The 24,860-nt window shown below is 49.3% G+C and overlaps 1 protein-coding gene across 5 annotated transcripts in view; it reads left to right on the top strand.

The window, feature by feature from the left end:
• Dnmt3a (DNA methyltransferase 3 alpha) overlaps positions 1-24,860 on the top strand; it is a 77,369-nt gene that overhangs the window by 36,913 nt on the left and 15,596 nt on the right. For 2 of the 5 annotated variants that reach the window (XM_071601399.1, XM_027933533.2), the window contains 10 exons: positions 19,877-20,092; positions 20,378-20,536; positions 20,923-21,030; positions 21,311-21,467; positions 21,785-21,934; positions 22,025-22,069; positions 22,744-22,823; positions 23,222-23,334; positions 23,509-23,692; positions 23,922-24,006. In XM_071601399.1, coding sequence (XP_071457500.1) covers positions 19,877-20,092; positions 20,378-20,536; positions 20,923-21,030; positions 21,311-21,467; positions 21,785-21,934; positions 22,025-22,069; positions 22,744-22,823; positions 23,222-23,334; positions 23,509-23,692; positions 23,922-24,006 — 1,297 coding nt within the window. Of the gene's footprint in view, positions 1-16,303; positions 16,357-19,051; positions 19,159-19,876; positions 20,093-20,377; positions 20,537-20,922; positions 21,031-21,310; positions 21,468-21,784; positions 21,935-22,024; positions 22,070-22,743; positions 22,824-23,221; positions 23,335-23,508; positions 23,693-23,921; positions 24,007-24,860 lie in introns of those variants that run through there. The other 3 variants (XM_071601401.1, XM_071601400.1, XM_071601402.1) reach the window with 3 other exon arrangements.

Here is a 24,860-nt window from a genome sequence, read left to right as displayed (position 1 = left end):
GGTTTTCTCAGCTCACAGGAATAAGGATAAATATATATATTTAAATTATAAGTTTTCTACTAAAAGTTAACACTTTTTTTCTTTTTCTTTCCTTTTTTATTAAGAACATTTGCTGGGCTGGGCACGGTGGCCTACACCTGTGATCCCAGTGTCTCAGGAAACTGAGGCAGAAGGATCACAAGTTCAAGGCCTCTGCAATTTAGCAAGGCCCAGTTTCAAAATTGAAAAGGGATGGGATGTAGCTCGGCAGTAGAGTGCCCCTGAGTTCCATTCCCAGTACCACCAAAAAATAAATAGGTTTTGAAATAATAAATTTTTAAAAGCTCTACCACTATAGCTTAGTGGTAGAGCATCCCTGGGTTCAATCCCCAGTAACACCCCCCAAAAAAATTATTTTTCTAGTAAATCTGCTAAATTTTAGTATCAAAATAGATACTAAAATTTAGCAGATTTAACACCCCAACCAATAAAGGTGACAATGAACTTTAATCAAAAGTTTTACAAGTTCTTTAATTAATTAATTGATTGATTGATTAATTTTGTGGTGCTGTGTATTGAATCCAGGGCTTCATGCTTCACTCTACCACTGAGCTACATCCCCAGCCCTTTTTAATTTTTTATTTTGAGACATGGTCTTGCTAAGTTGCCCAGGTTAACCTTAAACTTGTGATTGTCCTGCCTCAGCCTCCCTAGTAGCTGAGATAAAGGTATACACAATTGAAAATAATACAGGTCTCTGGGCTGGGGTTATTGTTTGCCTAGAATGTGCAAGGCCCTGGGTTCAATCCTCAGCACCACGTATAAATAAATAAATAGAATAAAGATATTGCGTTCAACTACAACTAAAAAAAAAAATATTTAAAAAAATAAATATTTAAAAAAACAAATATTAAAAAAAATAAAATACTACAGGTCTCATAATGTGAGATCTCCAAACAAAATATCTTTTCTGCCAGTAAAATTGTTCTTTATTCCTATGCTATAATTAAAGATGTCATAAAGAATGCTGTAGTTTCCAGTCAGGTTCTAAAACTATTGATCCCCTCATTTTCAGATTAGGGGACTGGGCCAGAGAGTTATATGACTGGCCACAGCTCACATAGCAAATGGGGATTGGGGCTGGCATGGAATTAGCATTTAGGTTTCCTGTTTCTTTGTGGGCCCAGCTCTGAATCCCAAACTGTCTTCCTGGGCTATCCAGGGGGGAGGGTAGGGTCAGCTGCAGGTAGCAAGAATGTTGGGGAAACACAGGTAGATTTAGGATGCTCAAACACCTCCCCCATCCTACGTACTCTGCCACACTAAAGAGCAGTTAACGGTTACTATCAGACCTGATTTCTAGGTGGTGCAGAAATCCATCTTCTTAGTCTCATTTTAGCTCTTCAGCATTTGACCCTTTCTTCTGAAACTGCCTTCCTGATGACCCTGCAGGTTCCCATCTCTTGGCAGCTACAGTTCCCAGCAGCATCCTCTGTACTTCCTAAACCACAGCAACCCAGACCTCTATGCCACCCTCTGCCAGTCTTGATCCACTTACCACTCATCTGGTCTCAGAGATCCAAATACCTACCCCTTCCCCAGAAAGATATCTCCCCTCCTGAGAAAACCCCCAGGCTCCAGGACTTAGCTACACCTATTTCTCTGGCACTGCCACTTCAAGGTGCAACCAGCATTTCCCAACCAGGGAGTGTAATACCACTTTTCAAAACTTCGGATGCCTGTAATTCCAGTGACTTTGGAGGCTAAGGCAGGAGGATTGCAAATTCAAGACCCGCCTCAGCAATTTAGCAAGACCCTATCTCAAAATAAAAAGGACTGGGGATGTAGCTCCCCACTAGTGGTAAAGTGCCCCTGGGTCCAATTCCTAATACAAAAACAAACCAAACAAACAAAACTTCCTTCAGGCATCTTTACTGAACCCATTCCCAGAACTCTTCCTGTCTGAGCACCATGTAAAATACTGGAAGCGTAGGAGGAGGGCTCAGGGTACCTGCAGAAAGTGTATTGTACTGAACAGGGGCTTTGACTGATTCTTCCAGGGGTCATCATGCATCAAAAAGAGACAGCTTTAGACTTTTTAAAGGATGAAACTGGGCTGGCCTAGTGGCAGTAATCCCAAAGACTTGGGAGGCCAAGGCAGGAGGACTGCAAGTTCAAGAGCAGCCTCAGCTATTTAGTGAGACCCTGTCTTAAAATGAAAAATTTAAAAAGTCCTGGGGAAGGACTGGGGATATAACTCCATGGTAGAGCACCCCTGAGTTCTATCCCTAGTACCAAAAAAAAAAAAAAAAAAAGTAAAAAGTATAGGGTGAACTGGAATTTGGGGAGTGGAGAGGAAAGGCATATCAGAAGAAGGTAAGCAGCAGGTGCAGAGGTCCCAAGGCTTCTAAGAGTGGAAGTTTGTTGTTGGAGGTTTGTGTTGGAATTCAGGGGGTGCTGGTGGAGCCCAACTGGGAATGTGGGAGCAGGTCAGGCCTGAAGGGCTTGTGTGCCCTGCTGGGGAGCTTCTACCAGACCCCAGCCTGCCTGTTCCCCTGGTCAGAATGCCACACCTGGGAGGCCCTCACTCAAAATCTCCCCTCCCCTCCCCTCTAGTTTAATTTCCTTTTCCCTTGACCTCCCTTGTCAATCAGACCACAGTTACTGAGCAAGGCTTACTCCTTTCTCTTCAGTCTACCCAAGCCAACCTACCGCCCAAGGCTTAAAAAACACTTAGAATACCACAAAATAAATCATGAAATTTAAAATAAGTAGGTGAGGAAAATATGACATTTTCTCCATCCCTCAGGCTGGGGATTCATGCAGGAACTAGGAAGCTGATGTCCTCTGTTTTGTCCCATGTCCTATTCCCTCCATCTGTTTACTAATCCTCTGCTTTAATCATGACCAGGACCTTCCTAGAACCCACAATGGCTCCCCATTGTGTCCACCATCCTGTCAGATAGCCTCTGACTATTTCTCATATTTTCAACCCAGTTACTTCCACCATTAACCCAGTGGTTTTAGCACTCCATTATAGCCTGTCGATGTTGTAACTCTCTCATTCATCTTTTTACCCCAACCAAGTTATCAATTACTTCAAGGCAGGGGTACCGTGTCCTACTGCTCTAAGACCTAGTCTCTTTCCTGGTTTCCAACCTGAAGGTCGGGACCCTCAACTCATGCATCCTTATGATAATTAGAAGCTTAATAAACACTGAATATATTAATATATTAATAAATCCTGGATATAGCTCAGTTGGTAGAGTGCTTGCCTTGCATGCACAAGGCCATGGGTTCAATGCCCAGCACCACAAAAATAAATACCAAATAGTGAAGAAAATGAATCATCTGTGGCCCAAATATTGTAGTCTCTCCTCCTCTTTCCCCACCTACTACCTTCAGACACAATCCTGTCCTTATCTCAGACTGTCCAGCAAGGAGCAAAGTTTTGCAGGGTGCTGTTCACTATGGCCTCTGGGGGCAAGTTCAAATGCTGGCTTCCTGGTAGTGAGACCTTAGACATCACTGTAACTCACCACTAAATTAAAGTCCCTCTGTGGATAGACTTGGCCAAGTGCTGCTCTTCTGCGTAGATCTCAACTCCATGGGAGCAGCACTCAACAGTTTGTTTACTGCCTCTACCCAACCACAGTTTGTTAAGTGCAGGTCCTCTGGGCACCTCTGCCCCCAGGGCTGGCAGGCAGGAGTTACCAAGAGGGCAAAGATGTCCTGCAGGTGTGTGCATTAAAGAGGAAACAACCCTTAATTAACACTCCTAGCACAGAGCTAGCATGTAATAGGAGATTGATAAGTTTCTTAAAAGTATTTTAGGGGCTGGGGATATAGCTCAGTTGGTAGAGTGCTTTCCTTGCATGCATAAGGCCCTGGGTTCAATCTCCAGCACTGCCAAAAAAACAAAACAAAAAAAAAAAAGTATTTTAAATTACATAATTATTATACAATCTCTTTATAAATACATGTTATGAGAACTCTGTCCCCCACACCCCAATTTTAACTTCTTCAAAATACTTTAGGGGGCTGGGGTTGTGGCTCAGTGGTGGAGTGCTTGCCTAGCAAGTGTGAAGCCCTGGGTTCAATCCTCAGTACCACATAAAAATAAATAAACAAAATAAAGGTATTCTGTCCAACTACAACTAAAAAATAAATATTAAAAAAAATATACTTTAGGTGCTGGGCATGGTGGCACTCACCTGTAATGCCAGCTATTTGAGAGGCTGAAGCAGGAGGACTGCAAGTTCTAAGCCAACCTTAGCGAGATGCTGTTACCAGGGGAAAAAAAAAAAAAAAGAGGGGACGGGGCTGGGGATATAGCTGAGTGGTAGAGTGCCCCTGAGTTCAATCTTCAGTACTACAATGAAGGGAAAAAAAAAAAAGAAAAAAAAAAAAATTTTAAAGGGCTTCATGCTATTGGGTTGGTGTACAAATGTCACAATTATTCCTATCCATCTAGATTTACATGCAAATACATAATTTTTCTTCACAGATTTTTTTCTTTTATATAAATGGAACCACACTAATTCCATTTTACAGCTTGGTTTTTCATTTACAATAAGCCTGGCCAGTCTAACCATGTAATTCCTATTTCATTCCATCATTTAGATCACTATGATTTTATTCACCCAGCCTCTTATTAGTGGTCATTTATGTTGTGCACAATATTTTGCTGTCTAGTTATTGCAGCAGTGAACATCCTAGATCCTGTCTCTTTCTGCATCTGCGTCTCTATGAGACAGATACCTAGAAAGAGAAACTGCTACTCAAAGGGAATGTGCAGTTTGCATTTTATAAAATTTGGCAAGTTGCCCTCTAAAAAGGGCAGCACCAATTTATGCTCCAAGAACAGAGTAGAGATGACTTCTGCCTTTGCCAACATCAATACTTTGCTAATCAAATGGGAGGGGAATGTTTTTTGATTATGAGTATAATTGGCATTTCCCAGATTAAAAAGCAAGGTTGAACATCTTTTCATATGTTTATTGGCCATTTGTGGTGCTGCTGCTTTGGTAAGCTTAGCAAATGTTACTTCCTCTTGCTTTACAACCTGTGGTCCCAAAAGACCGCTCTTCCTGTCTGCCCTGGGAAGATCAGCCTTCTAGAGAGAAAGTCTAGAGGACTACCTCCTGCTGGGCCATATTCCATTTAATAAGCAATTGCTCAGCGCCCCCTGTGTAGGCATCTGTGCAAGGAGGTATGGGAAGAGAAGGTGACCAAGGTGTGATCTCCTGGGCTTTTGCAAAGTAGATCAATAAGGGCTACAACCAAATTAGGAGCCGAGGTGGGCATTTGAGGCAGACATTCCTCACAATACTGCCTTGCCTGCAAAAGTGCCTCCAAAGGAACATCACCCTTTGAGGAGCCAGTGACAGTTGAAGCAGGCACAACAAGTACACTTTACCAAAAGGCTGGCCACCTTTTAAAGGTGCTCCTGTGACAGCCCATAATCAAGAGTGGCTTCCAGGGCTGACCTTTGTGTTAAGCTGTGAAAACTGCCACAAAGGAACTCTCCAGTATCCTTTAAGTGGATGAGCTGTTTGCACAATGGAGTATTCACTTCTGGGGGCACAGAGAGAATAGCTCTCTGAACAACCCCCACTTTTTAGTAGTGAGAAAATAAGTATATGGGGGTTAGTAATATATCCATAATGTATCCAGCATCCAATGGCCTGCCACCGCAAAGCCCAAGCTGGGGGTGGAGGGCAGACTGTATTGAGCACCATTCTTACACCCAGAGTATTAGCTTTCACCATACCCCTAAAACATATTTTCCCCAATTACTATATACATTTGTTTTTCATTTTTTGTTTTTGTGTTTTTGGTACTGGGGACTAAAACTAGGTCTTTCTGCCTCATGCATGATTAGCACATGCTTAGGACATGCTCCTGTTGAGCTACGCCCCCAGTCCTATAAAAAGCACTTCATCCCTGTTTTTACCACTGGGAAACTAAGATTTCCCGAGGTAAGTAGGGGAGAGCCAGATGGATATCCCAGTGGAGAGGCCTCTGGGCAAAACCAGACTCCAGATCTCAGACTTCTGTTCTGCAGGCAGGTAGTTTTCCTGATTTCCAGTCGTGGGTTGTCATGAATTCAAGCAGGTTTAGAAGAGACCCTCCAGCGCTGCCTGACTCTGTGAGGCTCAGGTCCTTTTAGCTCTTGTGACCTGTCCCTCCCAGCTCCACTTGGTTCCTTGCCCTGCCCTTGACTTGCTGTTTTCTCCTGACTGTCTGACATTGTGAAATTGGATTAAGACAATGTTGGAATGAGATTCAGGAGGCCTGGTTTCCGGTCTTAGCTTCTGCCACTGATTAGTTGATCAATTTGAGGAGCTCTTTCTCCTCTCTGCACTTGAGTTCCCTGGACAGAATTAGACTCCATGACTCCAGGGATTCTAAAATGTTACAGTGGTGAAGAGGACTAAATCATGACCTGTAGCTCGCTTTGTCACCCCTACTACCTTGTACAAAAACTCCAAACATCAGCAAATTCTGAGACCTCTCCCGTAGGCTTTTCCTAGAGGCACATTATACAAAACATCCTTATAAGGACTCTGATAAAACAATGTTCATAAAATTTGTTTTTGGGGTTGGGCACAGTGGTGTGGAGGCTGAGGCAGGAGGATTGCAAGTTCAAGCTCGCCTAGGCAATTTAGTGAGACCTTGTTTCAAAATAAAGTAAAAAAGGATGGGAGTATAGGTAAATGATAGAGCACTTGCCTAGCCTGTGTGAAGCCCTGGGTTCAATCCCCAATACTGCAAAAAATTAAGGGAAGGAAAGGTAGAGCAGCGTGCTTTAAGACTTCTTGGACAGCTAGAAGACTAAGGTCTACTAAGCCCCCTTCTCACCCATCTGTGGAGTCCTTCCTAAGGTCTGTCCCTTATCCTCAATTGTCACTTTTTTTTTTTTTTTTTTGGTGGTGCTGGAGATTGAACCCAGGGCCTTGTGCATGTGAGCCAGGCACTCTACCAGCTGAGCCATATCCCCAGCCCTCTCATCAGTCACTGGTCACTTTGCACTCGCTCCACACCACCTGCCCACCTTACCATTTTTCTGACGTAGCTATTCTTCATGTCAACACTTTACAGATAACATGGCTCTTCCCTTCTTCCACTTTAACAATGAAGAGTAGGCAGTACAAATATTTATATTTTCACTTCCAGCTCAGATGGATTGAACAAAAATAGGAATAACCGTTGAGACTCCCCTGTATTTGAATCTTGGTGGTGTTTGAAAGGCACCTTTGTGAGGCGAAAATCAGAAAATGAAAATTGAGTTAGACCTGCTTTCTATACACAGCAAAGATGAAGGTGTTACTAGAATTCAGTGTTCCCTGGAGGTGGCTTTGTTTATCACCCCTCAGAATCACCTGGGCAATGTATCCAAAGACAGGTCCCCTTTCGAGCCACTGCAGCAGGATCTCAGGGCATTGCTTGACAGGTCTGGATATCAACCAGTTCCCCCCACAAGGTTCCAGGGGTTTCTAAAGTCTGAGAACCACCAAGCTTCAGACGCTTAGAATTAAACCAAACCTGAAGAAATTCCCTGAAATATTGTATAACCTGCATCTGGGACCTCTGCACAGTAGGGTCACCTGGGAATTTTGTTTAAACTGTACAACCTGGCCTGGATTAATCACACCGGGAATTTAGTGGCAGCCAGCTCAAGTCATTGCTAAAGGTCTCCAGGTCATTCTGATGTAGGCCCAGATGCAGGCTCTTAGATCTGGAAGGACCAGTGGAGGAAAAAAAGATGGGCTTGGAGGCAGGCACTTTGTAAGCCTGGGCAGGGTTGTGGGGGAAGACCGGAAAAGGGCTGGGTACAGGAATTTAAATTTTCCCTTTCTGATGGAGATGGCAGTAGCCATGTTTGTCCCCAGGGCCTGCTAGGTCTTCTTTCTCTTTGGACTCTGAAACTTGAGAGGGTTTGCATGCCTGAATCTGAATGGTGGTCCCTTAGCCCCTCCCCTTGGCCCCCAGATTCTGGAATACAGGGTGGGGGAAGGGTGGTGGTTAAGGTGTACCAGTTCCTTTGCCCCTCCTCCCAATATAGAATTAGCACTTCTCCCCAGGACTGGCTTCTAAAACAAAGTGAAAACATCCACATGTTCTAAAGCAAACTTGTCATAAGGTTTTTCTGCTTTCCAAGTATTGCCCACTCTGATTTCCTTTGAATTTTTTAAAAATATTTTTTAGTTGTCAATGGATCTTTTATTTTATTTATTTATTTCTATGAGGTGCTAAGGATCCAACCCAGGGCCTCACACATGCCAGGCAAGCGCTCTACCACTGAGCCACAACTCCAGCCCTCCTTTGATCTTATTTGTAATATTTGGCAGATATTTATAGTCCTGTTGGCTGGCTAGGAAACAGGTCCAGAGAAGCTAGGTGGTGAGGTAAGGTCTTGTCATCAGCTATACCTTGCCCAGTCCAGACTACACCTCTCCCCCCACCACCTGCCCCCCACCCTTAATTCTCATGTTAAGGAGCATGTAAGTCCTGGGGTCAGTGCAGCTTTCTACACCTCACCCCTGTAATGTCATCTCTGCTGCCTGCCCAGGTCCCCAGGCTCAGGTGAAGCAATGCAGACCCAGCAGTTCTTTGTTAGTGGACAAAAGTGACAGGACAGGAGGATCAGCCCTGGAGCTTCAGGAAAGAGAATGCAGGTGGGCAGAGGGAGGCAGGAGGTCTAGCTGCAGCCCTGGTCCCTCTGGCTTCCAAGCATAAGCCATTAGGGAAGCATAGGGCTGAGCGAGGAGGGCTGAGGGCTGCTTGGGAGAGAGCTGGGGTGGCAGGGAGGGGAGGGGGGTCAGTGAGAAGGGAAGGACTGGCTTTCTGGCAGGGCCTCTACCCTGCATCTTTTTTTTTTTTTTTTTTTAAAGAGAGAGGGAGAGAGAATTTTTAATATTCATTTTTCAGTTTTCGGCAGATACAACATGTTTATTAGTATGTGGTGCTGAGGATCGAACCCGGGCCGCGCACATGCCAGGCGAGCGCGCTACCGCTTGAGCCACATCCCCAGCCCCTACCCTGCATCTTATTTACTTATTTTTGTGGTGTTTGGGATGGAACCGGGGGCCTCTATCTTTCTTTCTTTTTTTCTTTTTTTTTTTGCGGGGGTGGCGGGGGAGATGGTGGTGTGCGTGCGTTTGGGAAGTTACCAGGATTGAACTCAGGGGCACTTGACCACTGAGCCACATCCCTAGCCCTATTTTGTATTTTATTACAGATAGGGTCTTACTGAGTTGCTCAGTGCCTCTGCTAACTTGCTGAGGCTAGCTCTGAACTCGCAATCCTCCTGCCTCAGCCTCCTGAGCCACTGGGATTACAGGCTTGCACCATTGAGCCCGGGCAGAGCAGGTCCCATGCTTCAGCCCCTCTTACCAGATCCGCTAGTGACTGTGCCTGTGTTTGTTTCTTCCCCTCATCTGCTGGGGCTAATGCAGCAGTAGGTGACTCGCAAATCTGGCCATTCCTGCCTGAAAAGCTAGAGGGTATGCCCATTCTGGTACACCCTTGCTTGTCTTCCCTTGAATCTTCCTGCCTTTGCTGATCCCTGAGTGTCTGATTTCCCTGGGCACATGTAGGAAGCGTCGCTACCAAGTAATTTGCCATCTAATTGCAGGTTGTCTTGATCGTGGGCTGTGGTTTATGTGTGGTGGGTCTGGATACACAATTAGGCTGTGAGTAACAGAAAGTGGAGGCCCATCTCTCTACTTCTCTTTCCCTTCCTCAGGGCCTGCCAACCCAGCAGGTGCCTGGGACTCACCCTGGGGCCATATTGGGCCTAGGTGTGTTTCAGGCAGGCTCACTGAGGTTGGTTTCAGGAAATTAATCTGGTAAGTGGGGGTGGGGGTGTCCCTGCCCAGTGGCTCTCACTCAAGTGCTGTGCCTCTCCTGAACTGCAGGGAGAGATTCTGCTTCAGGGCCCAGGTTTGGGCTTGTGGCATGGAGCCCAACTAGTCCAGCACATTGCAGTTGCCATGGTGACCCTTTTGCTTTTCTTCAGGAGGAGGGGGAGGATGGATTTCTCTTTTCAGTCCAAATCATCTGCCTGGACTGCCACCATTCTGTACACTCTGGGAACCAGACTCCCAGCCTACTGCCTTCTGCTTTCTTCCATAGGGCAAAGCTAGTCCAGCCCTGCGGTTTTAAATCATGACCAAATATCAGGCAATAAAGGATATGACCAGAAAGGGAGCAGAAGGGAAAGGCCCTGGAGGTGAAGTGGCTGGCCTGGGACAAGTGGCTGAAGTGTGGCATGGGCACACACCTTCGCATGTCCTCCTTCCTACAGTCTTCTCTCCACCCCACTTCCTCTTCAGTTAGTGATTCTGGCTCTTCAGGTGGGCATAGTCCTTTCTAGGCCTCAGTTTCCTCATTTGTAACAAAGAGTCTCTGGTTCTCACACCTGGCTGGCATCAGCATTACCTAGAGAGGTTTTACTAGAGTCCTGGGCCCCTCCCCAAGGGTGCTGCTGATAGGTAAGGCCCAAGAATCTCTATTTTTAAAATCCTCCTTGGGTGATCCTAATTGCATTTAAACCCAGTAAGTTTTGGGGTTCTCCAGGCAGGATGACCTGCAGAGGCCTCGTGGAAAGAAAAGGAAGTTCTACCTGGGGCTGAGGGCTGACTGGCCTTTCTAGGGTCCCAGGAGCTTCTGGAACCCCTGGCAGGTTAGTTGTGCCAGGAAGCCAGTGTTTCCTGGTCATGCTGGCTAAGCCAAGTCCGGCCCCCACCTCTTCCCTCAGGAGAAGCCAGGAGAGAGAGAATGACAGGAAGGGGGGGATGTTGCCATAACAACCAGCTCCAGGCAGAGGCCTCCCTTCCAGGGGCTGGTGCTTCACCCAAGTCATGGTGGTTTCCATGGAGATGAGGTACTGAGGGATGGGGGGGGCTTTTGCCCCACTTAGAGTATTAGTCAGAAGCTGCTAGAAGGCTGCACATCCCTAGGTGGGAGCCCTGGACCCCCCTGTCAACTTAAAGTCCCCCAGCATGGCCTCTGCTCTCTGGGTGCATGTCTGACACCTTCTCCAGCTTAGTTGCTCTCTCTGCGGCCGTCTCCTTAGCAACAAGTCCTGCTAACTCCATGCTGTTGGCTCTGTGGCTATTTTTAGCTTCACTGCCAGCAGCCCAGTCCTGGTCATTTGCTTGCAACCCCCCATGGATTGCAGGGGAATAGGAAAATGAAGATTCTTGGCTGCTTTGGGGAGCCTAGACCCGGACCCTCGGCAACCATTAGAATTTCTACAGTGGAAAGTTATCTGTCCCCCAACCTGGAACTTGGGTGGCTTAGGATAAAGCTTCTGAGACAATGTTGCCTTCAGTTCAGGAACCAATGTTTGAGTCTTCCATTAAGGTGCCCTGTCCACAGAGCTTCCAAATCAAACTGAATTAAGATCCAGTTCAGGCCTTCTGATATTTATCTCCCAGAGAAAAGGAGTATACACAGCTGCCTTCCTGTAAGACCAGCAGATCTAAGGGAGGGTTACACATGGTAGGGAGGAGGAGGAGGAGCAGGAGAAGGAAGAGACAAGGTAGTAGATAAGGGACTATAGGGGAAGGTAGGGACAATAGCGGGAGCAAGGGTAAAGGGCCAGAGCAGCCCTGTCCAAAAGAACTTTCTGTGGGGAGGGAACTGTTCTATAATCTGTGCTATCCAGTACAGTTGCCCCCATTCACTTGTGCTTCTCTTGGATATTCAGAATGTGGCTAGTGCAAAAAACAACCATATTTTAATTTTTATTTATTTTCAATAGCTATATGCCGCTAGTAGCTACTTTAGTGGAAAGCACAGGGCTACAGAAATTTCCCTGGTGGAGGTAACTGGTGAGCTGGCGTAGACGGATGGGCAGGATCTGGGCTGGTGGAAGTTGAAGGGGAAGAGCATTCCAAGAGGAGCAGCATGAGGAGTGGCAAGTGGGTGGCAGAGCATGGGCTGCGTGATATGTCACAGAGGCCTCCAGATTTGTGGGGGCCTTGAGTGTTGTGCAAAGAGTATTGATCACCTGGCACTGAGGCCTTTAAGCTGGGGGCAGGAGGACAGGTTTGAACACCCAACCTGACCTCACGGTCTTTTGTTTGGTAGGGTCGGTGAGGACAGGAAGAAAATATTCAGTGACTCCCCAGTGTGTTGCTTTGCAGATGGCTTTTAGGGTCGTGGCTTCTCTGATTTTGAGTAAAGGGACACAGGTGTTAAGTGTCCTGTTGGTTATGGCAACAAATAGACTGCCTTCACCCTGCCAGCAGGGCACTTAAAGACATGCTACAGAACACTGAACTTGAGCTAAAACAAGGCAAGTAGGAGTGGCCATTGCAGCTTGGACCTCCAGGCATTACTGCTCTTTGGTTCAATATCCTGGCCTAGGGTCTCATCTCAGTTCTCTGGGCCTGAAAGTCCTTTTTTTTTTTGTACCAGGGATTTGAGAACTCAGGACACTCAACCATTGAGCCACATCCCCAGCCCTATTTTGTATTTTATTAAGAGACAGGGTCTCAGTGAGTTGCTAAGTGCCTTGCTTTGCTGAGACTGACTTTGAACTCGCGATCCTCCTGCCTCAGCCTCTCCAGCCACTGGCATCATAGGCAGGCGCCTGGCAAGGGTGCACTCTTATGACAATGTTCTTCAAAGACCCCAGAGAGTGACATATACCAGAAGAGTATATTTAGCAATTTAGAATAGGACATGTCCTGGTCACATAGATCATAATACTTGTCCTGTGGTTTTCTGGCAACATAAAAGGTATGAGCGCCACTGGAAAATGTAATTAAAGTTAGGAGTTTGCTTGATGAATACAGCATAGGGCTGAGAGTCAGGTGTCCCCAAGAGGTTTTCATCATCTCTGTGGCCGGTTGAGTCACTGCTGCCTTTGCCTGCCGGAGAGGAAATGTGCTCTGTCTTTGAGGTCACCTCTCTGTTGGGCCAGGGTGGATCCTTCCTCTCTAGCACCTCTTTTAGGCTCTTGACATCCACCACACTTCTTTTCATCCAAGAGTCCCTCCTTTCAACATACTTTGATGATAATTCCAAGGACAGGGCTTATTTTACATTAAGCTGCTATTTTAAGTTGACTATCTTTATCTCAATCAAAAGACCTATCTCAGGAATTACCCGGAAGGTCAAAGGCATATGTGAGGTGAGGTTCCTTAAAGGCTACCCTGTATTTTTTTTTTTTTTAATATCTGACCTTTTTCCAAAATCACCTCTTACTTATCCTAGATCTTGGGGTCTCTTCTGCTTTGGGGTCTGATTCTTGTCTACTGATCCTAAAGAAGACACATGCCTGGTTACATGACTCAGTCCGTAAAAGGGCAGTGTTTCTTGTCTGCATGGCCACAGGAAAGGAAGATGCCCTCATTTTGTTAGGGGATACTTTTGAGTCTGGGCTTCCTTTTTCTTAAGTTGGGAAGCTGTGTGGAAGAGCTAAGATTTGACTTGAATTAAATTAAAATTAACTTTGTGGCATTGGGTATTGAATCCTGGACCTTACACTTGCTAAGCAAGTGTTCAACTACTGAGCTACATTCCCAGCCCTTTTTTCAATTTTATTTTATTTATTTATGTTAAAAATAGTTTTAGTTATAGACGAACACAATACATTTATTTATCTATTTTTATGTGCTACTGAGGATTGAACCCCAGTGCCCTCAAGTGCTAGGCAACACTCTACCACCAAGCTACAACTCCAGGCCCTCAGTTTTATTTTGAGACAGGGTCTCAGTAAGTTGCAGAGGCTAGCCTCAAACTTACAATCCTCCTGCCTCAGCCTCCAGAGTAGCTAATATTACAGGTGTCCATAACCACATCTGGCTTGACTTGAATTTTAAAGGAAGAAAATAAATAAGTTTGACAGCTAGGGGAGAGTGGCTACTTTCTTTGTGGGCCATTTGAGAAAAGCAAATGGTCAGTTCTGACACTTTTCAATCTTGGCTGCACATTCAGGCCTTATTACTGTCTGGAGAAGTCCTAGGACCACAGAACAGACTGAGGTGTTCAGTTGTATTATGATGGAAAAGGAGGTATCACAGATGAGATAGGATATATGAAAAGAAGAGCCAAGCCAGAAATCAAAAACTTCCTTTTGAGAGGAGGCCTGGGGTGAAGGTCTAAGGTGGTTGTTGACAGGGCCCAGATGCTAAGAAGGCAGCAGAAGGGCAAGCACCTAAGCAAATCATTTCACATTCCTTAAATGTCAGGGGCAGGCAAGAGGGGTAAATTCAGGGCAAACCCAGGGCCTTTTTCATGCTAGGAACAGGCTTTACCACTGACCTACACACCTAGCCCCAAATTCTGGGCTTCTCATGATGGCTGGAGCATCTCCTGAAAAGATGTCTCAAACAGATAACTTGATTAGGTTGAAAGATGGATTGGGACGAAAGAGGACTTTTTTGTTGCTGATGGAACTGCTTTTTCCTTGTGAACAAGTTTAGTGTTGAGAGGGAAGCTTGTAACTCAAGTCCTATATGCAGAAGGTCCTCTGATATGGAGACCTCCATTCTTTTCAGGGCTTACTTGTTCTGATGGCCCTGGGAAGGATAAGCTGAGACCCTGAAGAGATGTGGGCTGTCCTTAACAGTGCATTTCTTGTCCTCATTATTCTGATACCTGTTCCAGCTGGTATGTCCCAGTTGACTATGGCTGGGGGCCAGGCACCTGGGGAGTTATCTCATTGTCCTTAGGATGCTGGTCTTCGAAGCTTGAGAGAGCTGATGTCATCTCTCTTGTTTTGCAGATGAGAAAACAGACTTCTTGGGGTTAAGTGGCTCACATCAAGGTCATGTTGGTGGCATCAGAACTCAAGTCCAGGTTTCTGCCAATTTTGCAGCCAGACAGCCCTCTCCTGCTGGGAGCATTCACCTTCAGTTTGCTGTCCTTTTTAATTCATCTTGCAAACTGAAAATAGGACTAATTTTTCTAAAATACCCATTTATCTTGTCAGAATATATCCTTCACTGTTACAGAATATATCCATTGACATGCCTGACCCTTCTTACAATCTATCTTTATATTTTTCTTCCTCTTAGCTTTAGTGGAACTGGGAGGGTGGAGGTGAGCATGGTTCTCCCTCCTTCATTTGCCTAATATCTCTATCTCTTATCCTGCCTGACCTCATTCCAAATCCCATTCATCCTCTGACCTCTGTAACCTCATTCATCATTCCTACCACCCATTTTTTTGTCTTGGGGGCCATCTGCTTGGGATCTGTGGTACAGTTATCTTATATACACTTGTTTTTCAGTGGATTTTCCAGTCTCCCCAAGACTAGTGGAATCTGGCAGCTCCCTGAGGGCAGGGCCAAGTGTCTGTTCCTGGATCTGATGCTACAGCCCATCTAATGGAGGGCTCTGGGTGGAGACTTTGTGTCACCTTGTGGGTAGGTGCCTCTGCTTAGGAGGAGCTTGAAATGGCGGAGGCTACACCTGGAGGTTCCTGGCGACAATAATGTCGTCTTAAGCTACACATGGCTTGGCTGGGAACGGAGGCATTGCTCTACTTTACAGCTCAACATTACAAATAGGAAAATGAGCCACCCGGGGGCTCCCGGGACTTGGCCAGTTAGAGGCTCACAATGTCCGAATCTATCAACCACTCTTTGTAAGCACCCTCTCTGTCCACCTGTAGCGTGAAGGGGAGACGCCCCAGCAGTTCTCGTCTTGGAGCGCGCAGTTTCCTTTCGGCTGCCTTCTGTCCCTCCATCTGTATTCGGAGTTTCCCTGAACTGCCTGGGACTCGCTTATCTGTGAGCTTTTTCTTTCTTTTTCCGGTCGTGCTTCTGCGAAACTCACTTTCTACCAACTTTCTCCCGGCTCTTCCAGACCGTCCGAAAGCTCCGCTCCCGTCCCTGGACTCCACCAGGTTCCCCGAGGGCCCGCGGCCAGCGCACACCGCCCCTCCCTGCGGCCCTCCTTCCCCGCTCCCGCGGCTCCCCGCCGGGCCGGCTCCGCTAATCTCCTCCCGGGAGGGGGCCGCGGGGGCAGGGCGGGCCGGCCGGAGGAGGGGCGCGCTCGGCCGGCCGGGGCGGGGCCCTGGGAACGGGCGCGGGCCGGCCTCGCCCCCAGGCCCCCGCGCCCCTCGGACCCCGGAGAGGGGCTGGCCCACTGCCAGCGTCGGAGGCCGGCCCCCTCCCCCGGCCCGCCAACAGCCAACCAGGCACTCCAGCGGGGCCCACGTGACCTGGAGTTCTAGACAAAGAAAATGTTCCCTCCCTCCCCCCCACCGCCCCCTCCCCCTCACTCTGGCCCCCTCCGCCCCCAGCCCCATCGCCCCCTTCCCCTCCCCCCAGACGGGCAGCTACTTACAGAGCTTCAGGGCCGGGGCTCACACCTGAGCCGGACCGCAGAGGGGCTGCACCTGGCCTTATGGGTAGGTTCCTGGACGGAGCCCTGGGGAGACTGGGGGCGGGGAGGCGGCAGGCCGGTGGGAGGATCCCCGCAGCCCTCTGTGTTTGAAAAGAGTCAAGTATGCCTCCCCGGCCCGCAGCTGCCGCGGCGTCCCGGGCCGGCTAGAGTTCTGGAGATGCTGACTTAGTGCCGTCCCGCCCACTCCTGTTCAGGAGCCCCAAGGCCCGGGCTCTAGTGGCACCTGGCGCCCTCAGGGGACAGGAAGATCACCCCGGGCAGTGGTAACTGCAGGCTGGGGGAGCAGGCGGACTGGCCGAGGGCAGCTGTGACCAGGAGTTGGGTTGGAAGCAGCCTGGGCTGAGCTGCTGGCAGATGGTGCCTGGCAATTTCCCGTTGACCTCTGTGCCGGGTTGGGGGATCACATTGCCCTCAGGGACCTTCCAGCTGTGGCCTCTTGAGGGATAGTTTTCCCCCCATGAAGTTCCTGGGAGCCACAGGGCAGGCTGCCAGAAGAAGGGGCAGGGATCAATACAACCCTGACGGGCTGTGGGGGCAGCCTGATGCCCTGTGACACAGGGATAGCCCGAGACCTCGTGGACTTGGGAGTACAGGCGCTAAGACCTCTGACCTTTGGACTGGGAATTGCAGGAGGAGTTGGAGGCAGACAGCTGCCCTAGGAAATGGACCTGGGCCGGGAGGCGGTAGTCAGTGGAATTACCAGTGGCTTTCCCCAGGCTGGACAGACTCCTGGCCAAGTGATTTCCTTGAGTCAGGGGTAGTGGGGGATGGCGTAGTGTCCCTCTTTGGACCCTGCCCAGACTCTCGGCCTCCTCTCTGTGAGAGGAGCCTTCAGTCCAAAGTCGAGAGCCCCAAGTTAACCCTTCCCTCTCCTATTGTTCCCCTGGGGAGAAGGCCTGGGGTAGTGAAGGAGGACTGGAGGTTGGTTCTCTTGCCCTGGGCTGACTATTCTCGTGAGGCCCCTCCCCCACCGGCTGCTCCAGCCCTCCTTCCCCTTTCCTCTGGCCTCCTGCTGGTAACCCCCCTCCTCTGCAGCCTGGTCCTGGTGGAGGCCCCCTTCCTCCTCTGCCAGCCTCTACCGTACTGGGCGCCTGTTCTCCTGCACCGAGTGGGTTGGGGATGCGGAGCAGCTATCAGCGGCAGCATCTGACAAGCTGGGGGAAGTTGTGGGGGAAGAAGAATTTTCAGGAACTGCTGTAGAGGGGGTGAGGACGGAGACAAAGGGGCTGTGGGGGAGTACTGAGGGTGGTGGCAGGCACGACTCCCTTCTAGACCTGGGAACCTGGTGGGGAGCTGGCATCCACTGGCTGCTGCCTACTGTGGATGTTAGAGGGGGTCCCTTCCCCTCCTGTCCTGCCACCTGCTTGCCTTATGCTGGCTGACGGGCCTATCAGTCCTACAAACTGGGTCTTTGGGACTTCCCAGGCAAACTCCCAATCTAGGTCAGTCGTCCCTGCCTGAAGGTCAAGAAAACACAGTAGAGGGAGCAGACACCAGGGTGGGAGGTGGGGGGGAGGACAGGATGTGGGGAGGACAGGATGGTTATTTGGAGTAACTAGCTGGTGATTCCAGGAAAAGAAGTGGCTTTCCTAGAGATCTAGCCTGGGTACCTCTTCTTGGGGGAGGAGGTGATAGCTCATTGATTTGGAAGGAAGGGGAAGGAAGTTCCAGGTGAGGTTGGGGCCGGTGGGTTGAGCAATTACTCTGCATTCCTCCACCCCGGCCAGGCTACCTTGAGCTCATTTTCCCAGCTGTTTGTGGGCTGGGGGCAGAGGATACCTTATCTCATTTTAGAATTTGTTGAGTGAGAGAGAGCTATGACTAACATCATCCGTGTTTTAGGAGTCGCCACAAGAAAAAGATTTGACTTGTTGCCGTGAGGCAAAAACTTGAAGATTGAACGAAATAAAGTGAACTTACCAGTCAATGCACTAGATCTTTGACCTTAAAACAGAGGTTCTTAATCTGGGACCCTTGGATGTGGGGTTCATTGACAGGCTTTGGAAGAGTCCTTGGAATCCTTGATATGTGTGTACATCAAGATTCTTAAACAGGTGGCCAGAAACCCTGCAGTTCAAATGCCCTTTCAGGTTGGGGCAACTCTGTAAAGAAGAGACTCTGGCCGTTCAGCTACTAATGAGCTGCCAGGCTAAGGCAGGAATGGACTGTTCCGACTTCTGGTTTAGTTCTCTTATTCTCCAGCTTGCTTTCTGATTACTTGAAAACTTGAGGGTGGGTTTGCACTAGCAACTTCAGGCTCTTAGGGGAAAGCTGTGTTGAAAATAGAATTTCGACCGAGCAGCGCACGCCTCTAATCAACTACTCTGGAGGCTGAGGCAGGGGATTGAGAGTTCAAAGCCAGCCTCAGCAAAAGCCAGGTGCTAAGCAACTCGAGAGACCCTATCTCTAAGTAAAAGATAAAATAGAGCTTGGATATGGCTCAGTGGTTGAGTGCCCGGTACTCTCTCCTAAAAGGAACTCAGTAGTAGAACATGTGCTTGGCATGTGCAAGGACCTACACACACGCGCACACACACACACAGAAATGGGATTTTTTTTCCCTCTGAATCTAGTGTGCTGGAAAATGGTTGCAGAGTCTTGAAGTTTGAGTTCCGGGTGTGCTAGATTCAGTAGTGGGGGTGAGATTAAGTTGAATGGTTCTCAGAACTAAGTATCAAGGATTTCATTCTCCTTTATAGGGCTCCTGGAGCAGGTTTTGAGAAGGAATGGGCGTGTGGATCGTAGCCTCAAAGACGAGTGTGATACGGTGAAAGATTGGAGACTGTTCAATGGGAAAATAACTGGGGTTTGGATTATTAATTTGTTGGTGGGATGGCAGAGAATGCCTGATCTGTGTGCTCAGCAAATAATTGAATGAATCAATGTATTTACGGTTATGAAAGGTGCACATAGAAGGTAACAGCATACAGTACGTTAGCTGTGAAGTCTGAGCATGGGAGCAGGCAGGCTCTTGAGCATTCTATAGACTTGGAGCAGATTTTGGGGGGAGATGTGCTCTATAAATAATCTGCAGGCATCACAGAACTATAACTGTGATGTGGAAACTAGGAAACTAGGAAAAGAAGGGATGGTGGCCAAGGGAAATTGTGGAGAAAAAGATGAGAGATCCCCTTCTTGATTGGAAAGGAAGAAAGGAGAGACTGGAGCCAATATCTGTGCCTGAACAATGGTGCATAATTAATATTTGAATAGAATCATCCTTTCCAGATCAGAGGGTGGGCAACTAATGAGCTGGCCAGGGCAAGGATTAGGCCATGGAGGGAGGTTTCCTGAGAGGCAGAAAAAAAGGCTGGAATGGAATCTAGTTATTTGAGTTCACCTCCCAACTTCAGCTGTTTCCATTTCCATGGTGAGCCAGTTGGGTTGATAAGGGAAGAGCTGTTCTCTCTGGCCCCTTACCTCCCGTCACTGTCTCCAGACCACAGACGGGAAGAGCCCCTCCATCTCACATTGCTTTGCTGATTCCTGGAGGGGTCAAGGTGACTTGCTCTTTGTTTCCTCAGGCTGAGAAGAAAGCCAAGGTCATTGCAGTAATGAATGCTGTGGAAGAGAACCAGGGCTCCGGGGAGGCTCAGAAGGTGGAGGAGGCCAGCCCTCCTGCTGTGCAGCAGCCCACTGACCCAGCATCTCCCACTGTGGCCACCACACCCGAGCCCGTGGGGGCTGACGCTGGGGACAAGAATGCCACCAAATCAGCCGATGATGAGCCAGAGTATGAGGTGAGCGGCTTGCTACTTCACCAGCCTAGTCCAGCTCTTTCCTGGGGCCTTCTCCTGCCAGCTCCTCCCATCCTGCTCTCCATCTCCCTCTGGCCGCTCACTCTCTACCTGACCCCGGGCCTCGTCTTCATCGTTGCCCCGATTTTGCTGTCTCCCTCCTTTCATGTGGAGCTTTCTCCTGGCTGTCTTGCCCCCAGATGGCCAGGGCTAGGGTTGCCATGGGGGGATCAGGGTGGCAGGGCATCATGACCGCCGTGTAATTATTTCTGCTCCTTGGGGCTCCAGGACGGCCGGGGCTTTGGCATTGGGGAGCTGGTGTGGGGGAAACTGCGGGGCTTCTCCTGGTGGCCAGGCCGCATTGTGTCTTGGTGGATGACGGGCCGGAGCCGTGCAGCTGAAGGCACCCGCTGGGTCATGTGGTTCGGAGACGGCAAGTTCTCAGTGGTGAGTGTGGGGTTGGCTGGAGTGTGTTGGGGGGTCGCAGACCCGGGGCCTGTAGTTGTAGCAGTTTGTCTAGAATTGGGGTGGTGGAAGTAGGCTCTTTTTACCTGCATGTGGTGAATGGAAGAAACCCTGGAGATGACTAAGTGGCACCCCTGGCTCAGATTGTGGGTGCTTCTGCCAGCCTGTTAGCTGCCAGGAGTCCCTTCCTAGGAATTTCTTTCCCGGCCTTCAGGTGGTCTTCCCGCCTTTGCTCATTTGTCATTAATTGTCAATACTTCAGGCCCTATAGGCCCAGACTGACTCTGGTACTCCCAGCCCTGATAATTGCGAGGCATTCAGAGGGAGCTTGGGAGTGGGAGAGGAACAAACGGTCTGCTCGTCCCCAGGTGTGTGTAGAGAAGCTGATGCCGCTGAGCTCGTTCTGCAGCGCCTTCCACCAGGCCACCTACAACAAGCAGCCCATGTATCGCAAAGCCATCTACGAAGTCCTCCAGGTGAGCTGTGCCTCCAGGGGCACAGAGGAGAGAGCTTAGCCAGCGGGGCCACCAGGAGGCCTGGAAGCTGCCGTGAAATTGGGCATTTCTTAAGACCCTTTGGCGGGGACTTCTTTCCTTCTGAGCTTACTTACTCACCTCCCGCTTCTAGGCTCTGCCTCTTCAGATGATCTCCCATCCCCACCCCTGCCCACCTTCGCTGCTCTTGGAGTCCGCCCTTGAGTAGGCCTCACCTGCCATCCAGCCTGTGCTGACCCATGTCCCATATGTTGCCCTCCAGGTGGCCAGTAGCCGTGCCGGGAAGCTGTTCCCAGCCTGCCATGACAGTGACGAGAGTGACACTGCCAAGGCTGTGGAGGTGCAGAACAAGCAGATGATTGAATGGGCCCTCGGGGGGTTCCAGCCCTCTGGCCCGAAGGGCCTAGAGCCACCAGAAGGTAAATGGGTACTCAGCCCAGCCTTTTGGCACCCCTACCAGCCAGATTCCTGCCAGGGCTGGGAGAGCCATTGTTGGGGAGAGCTGTCAAGGTCCCACAGAGGGGCCCAGAGGAGTGGCCATGGCCTCCCTCACCTGGATTCAGGGTTGTGTTGGAAATTGAGAATAACCTGCTCTGCACTGGCTTGCCTGACCCTGAGAATTGGGAGGTAGGAATCAGTTGAGGACCAGGCTACACTCCACATAGGTGGCATGGCAAGGGATTTGGGGTTCCACGTCAGCCTGTAACTGACCTGGTCACCTGCCTTCCTGGTGCAGAGGAGAAAAATCCCTACAAGGAAGTTTACACAGACATGTGGGTTGAACCCGAGGCAGCTGCCTATGCACCACCCCCACCAGCCAAAAAGCCGCGAAAGAGCACAACTGAGAAGCCCAAGGTCAAGGAGATTATTGATGAACGCACAAGAGGTGGGTGGCCTCCCTCAGGAGGGTGGCCTGCCATGGGGTAGTCATAGCCTGGGTGGCCTCTTCTTATGCAGCCTTCTCTCCCCTCTGCAGAGCGGCTGGTGTATGAGGTGCGGCAGAAATGCCGGAACATTGAGGGTGAGTCTGTCTCTTGGGGTCAGGGTACTCCTCGCACAGGCAGGAGACTCTGGCTGATTGTGTAGCATGGGCACACAGTGGCACTGGCACAGGTTTTTGGAAAGGTTGGAATACCATGGGTCCCATGACATCAGCACTCAGTGTGGAGGCCTGTCTGCTTGTCCTGCCACCGCCAGCCTGCTTCACATGCCATCTGTCATCTTAGTGCCATGAATTTGCTTTCCTGTCAATGGCATGGTCTGGCTTTTGGGGTTTGTGATACCCTAGTGAGTCAGAAGTGTGGCCTTGGTGGATTTGATTGAATGTGGTCTAAGGATGACCTCTTGGCCTTTAATCCTTCCCTGCCTGTCATCCCAATCCATCTCCTTGCCATAATGATAGTGACCTTGATGGTAGCCCTGGAAGGACTGGGGACAGGGACCAGGCTGCCCCTGGAATAATTCCAGAACAATAAAGCCAGGAAAGGAACCTCTTCTCACGAGTGGGTTTTCCTCCACATTACCCTGTTGCTGGGTGGTGGCATTGCTGCTCTATAGGGTGGGGGCCTCTGGCTTCTTTCTGCCTGCCTTTTTGGCTACTGCCCTGGTACCCCTTTTTGTGGAATGTCTCTTGAGCTGGGCCTTGCTCTGGTGAGGGGCTTTGGAGTTGCTCACAAAACATATGCTGCTTTGCAGATATTTGCATCTCTTGTGGGAGCCTCAATGTCACCCTGGAGCATCCTCTGTTCATTGGTGGAATGTGCCAGAACTGCAAGGTAGGAGAGCCTGCCTGCCTTTCTGGCTCTTGGGGGCTAGCATCTAGTGTGTGGGGGGGTATGCTGTAGACTCTGGGTAATTCCAGGAACAGAGTCCTGAGTGAAGGGACTCTTGGGCTCCAAGCTCTGGCTTGTTCTTGTTTCTGTCTTCAGAGATCCTCTCAAGCCCCATTTTAGGCCTGAGATATGGGCATGGCGGGGTGGGGGGGACTTAAGTGGCAGTTACTAGTTTGAAGGGGTAGGCAGCAGAGAGGTGGGGTCAAGCAGGCTGACCCAGTGGGTTGCTGTGTCCTTAGGAGCCCTGGGAGGAAAGAAGAGGCCAGGTTCATGGCCTGCCTTGACCCTGGCTGTGCTGGGCCGTACCACAGTGGTCTCTGACCCTCTGCATTGCTTCCTAGAACTGCTTCCTGGAGTGTGCGTACCAGTATGATGATGACGGTTATCAGTCCTATTGCACCATCTGCTGTGGGGGCCGTGAGGTGCTCATGTGTGGGAACAACAACTGCTGTAGGTGAGGCTCCCCACTTCAGACATATGGGGTCCTCCCTCCTTGCCTGGGACCTGAGCTGTCCTGCTGTGCTCCAACAGCCACGCTCTGGACTATGTGTGTCCATTCCAGGTCGCACACTTTGGTCTCCTGGGCTGGGACTGAGAGGCCCCACCTGCTCACTGGGTTTCCTTTCAGGTGTTTTTGTGTGGAGTGCGTGGATCTCTTGGTGGGGCCGGGGGCTGCCCAAGCAGCCATTAAGGAAGACCCCTGGAACTGCTACATGTGCGGGCACAAGGGCACTTATGGGCTGCTGCGGCGGCGGGACGACTGGCCCTCACGGCTTCAGATGTTCTTCGCCAATAACCACGACCAGGAATTTGTGAGTGCTGGACCTAAAATGTAGTCTCAAATCCTCTTAGCTGACCCAGGCAGAGCACTTCAGTGGGTAGCAGGGCCCCTGGACAGTGAGCAGAAGTGGTCAAGTGACGCATAGGGTGTTCAGACCTATAAGACCTAATGCATTAATCATCAGCTGGGAAGGCCAGCCCAGGGTGGGGGTCTGTGGGATGGTTGTGGGTATAGACCTGACCGCCGAATTCACTGCTCAGGATCCTCCGAAGGTTTACCCACCTGTCCCAGCCGAGAAAAGGAAGCCCATCCGGGTGCTGTCTCTCTTTGATGGAATTGCTACAGGTGAGTGGCATAGGTTCCAAAAGGTGCTGGCTTCTTTGTCCTTTGACAGGAGAGACATCTAAGTGTGTTGACGTTAGAGCTATGAAAATGTTATCCTAGCCGGGCATGGTGCATACCTGTAATCCCAGCGACTCGGGAGGCTAAGGCAGGAGAACTGCGAGTTCAGCAATGGCGAGGCACTAAGCCAACTCAATGAGACCCTGTTGCTAAATAAAATACAAAAAGGGTTGAGTGCCCCTGAGTTCAATCCCCAGTACAAAAGTACAAAAAGAAAAAAAGAAAGAAAAAGAAAGATGATAAAATGTTATCCTACACTAGCCGGTCGCAGTGGCACATACCTGTAAGCCCAGCTGCTGGGAGGCTGAGGCAAGAGAGTCAGCAGTTAAGGCCATCCTGTGCAACTTGGCAAGACCCTGTCTCAAATTTTTGAAAAAAGGGCTGGGGATGTAGCCCAATGCTACCCCATGGTTCAATCCCCGGGACTGCAGGGAGAATTATCCTAAAGAGAAAACTTTGATTTAGCCAAAACTAAAAAGTAAAATAAGACAAACCAACCTGCCCAGTGGTGCTTCCCCTAAGGAAAGAGATCCTGCAGTGGAGTAAGGAGTGACTGCTATAACAAAAGAGTCAATTCCAGCAACTCAAGAGGCTGAGACGGGAGGATCCCAAGTTCAAGGCCAATCTTGGCAACTTAGTGAGACCCTGTCTCAAAATAAAAAATAAAGGGCTGGGGATGTAGCTCAGTGGTAAAAGTGCTCTTGGACTAAATCCCTAATACCAAAACAAAGAAATTAAATAAATAAAACAGGATAAACTAGGTGATTTACAGAAGGCCATTTAAATTACCCATAATT

This window comes from Marmota flaviventris, chromosome 14, assembly GCF_047511675.1.
Source record: "Marmota flaviventris isolate mMarFla1 chromosome 14, mMarFla1.hap1, whole genome shotgun sequence".
Classification (NCBI taxonomy): Eukaryota; Metazoa; Chordata; class Mammalia; order Rodentia; family Sciuridae; genus Marmota; species Marmota flaviventris.
Note: the sequence above shows the minus strand (reverse complement) of the source record. Positions and strands in the feature narration are given on the sequence as shown.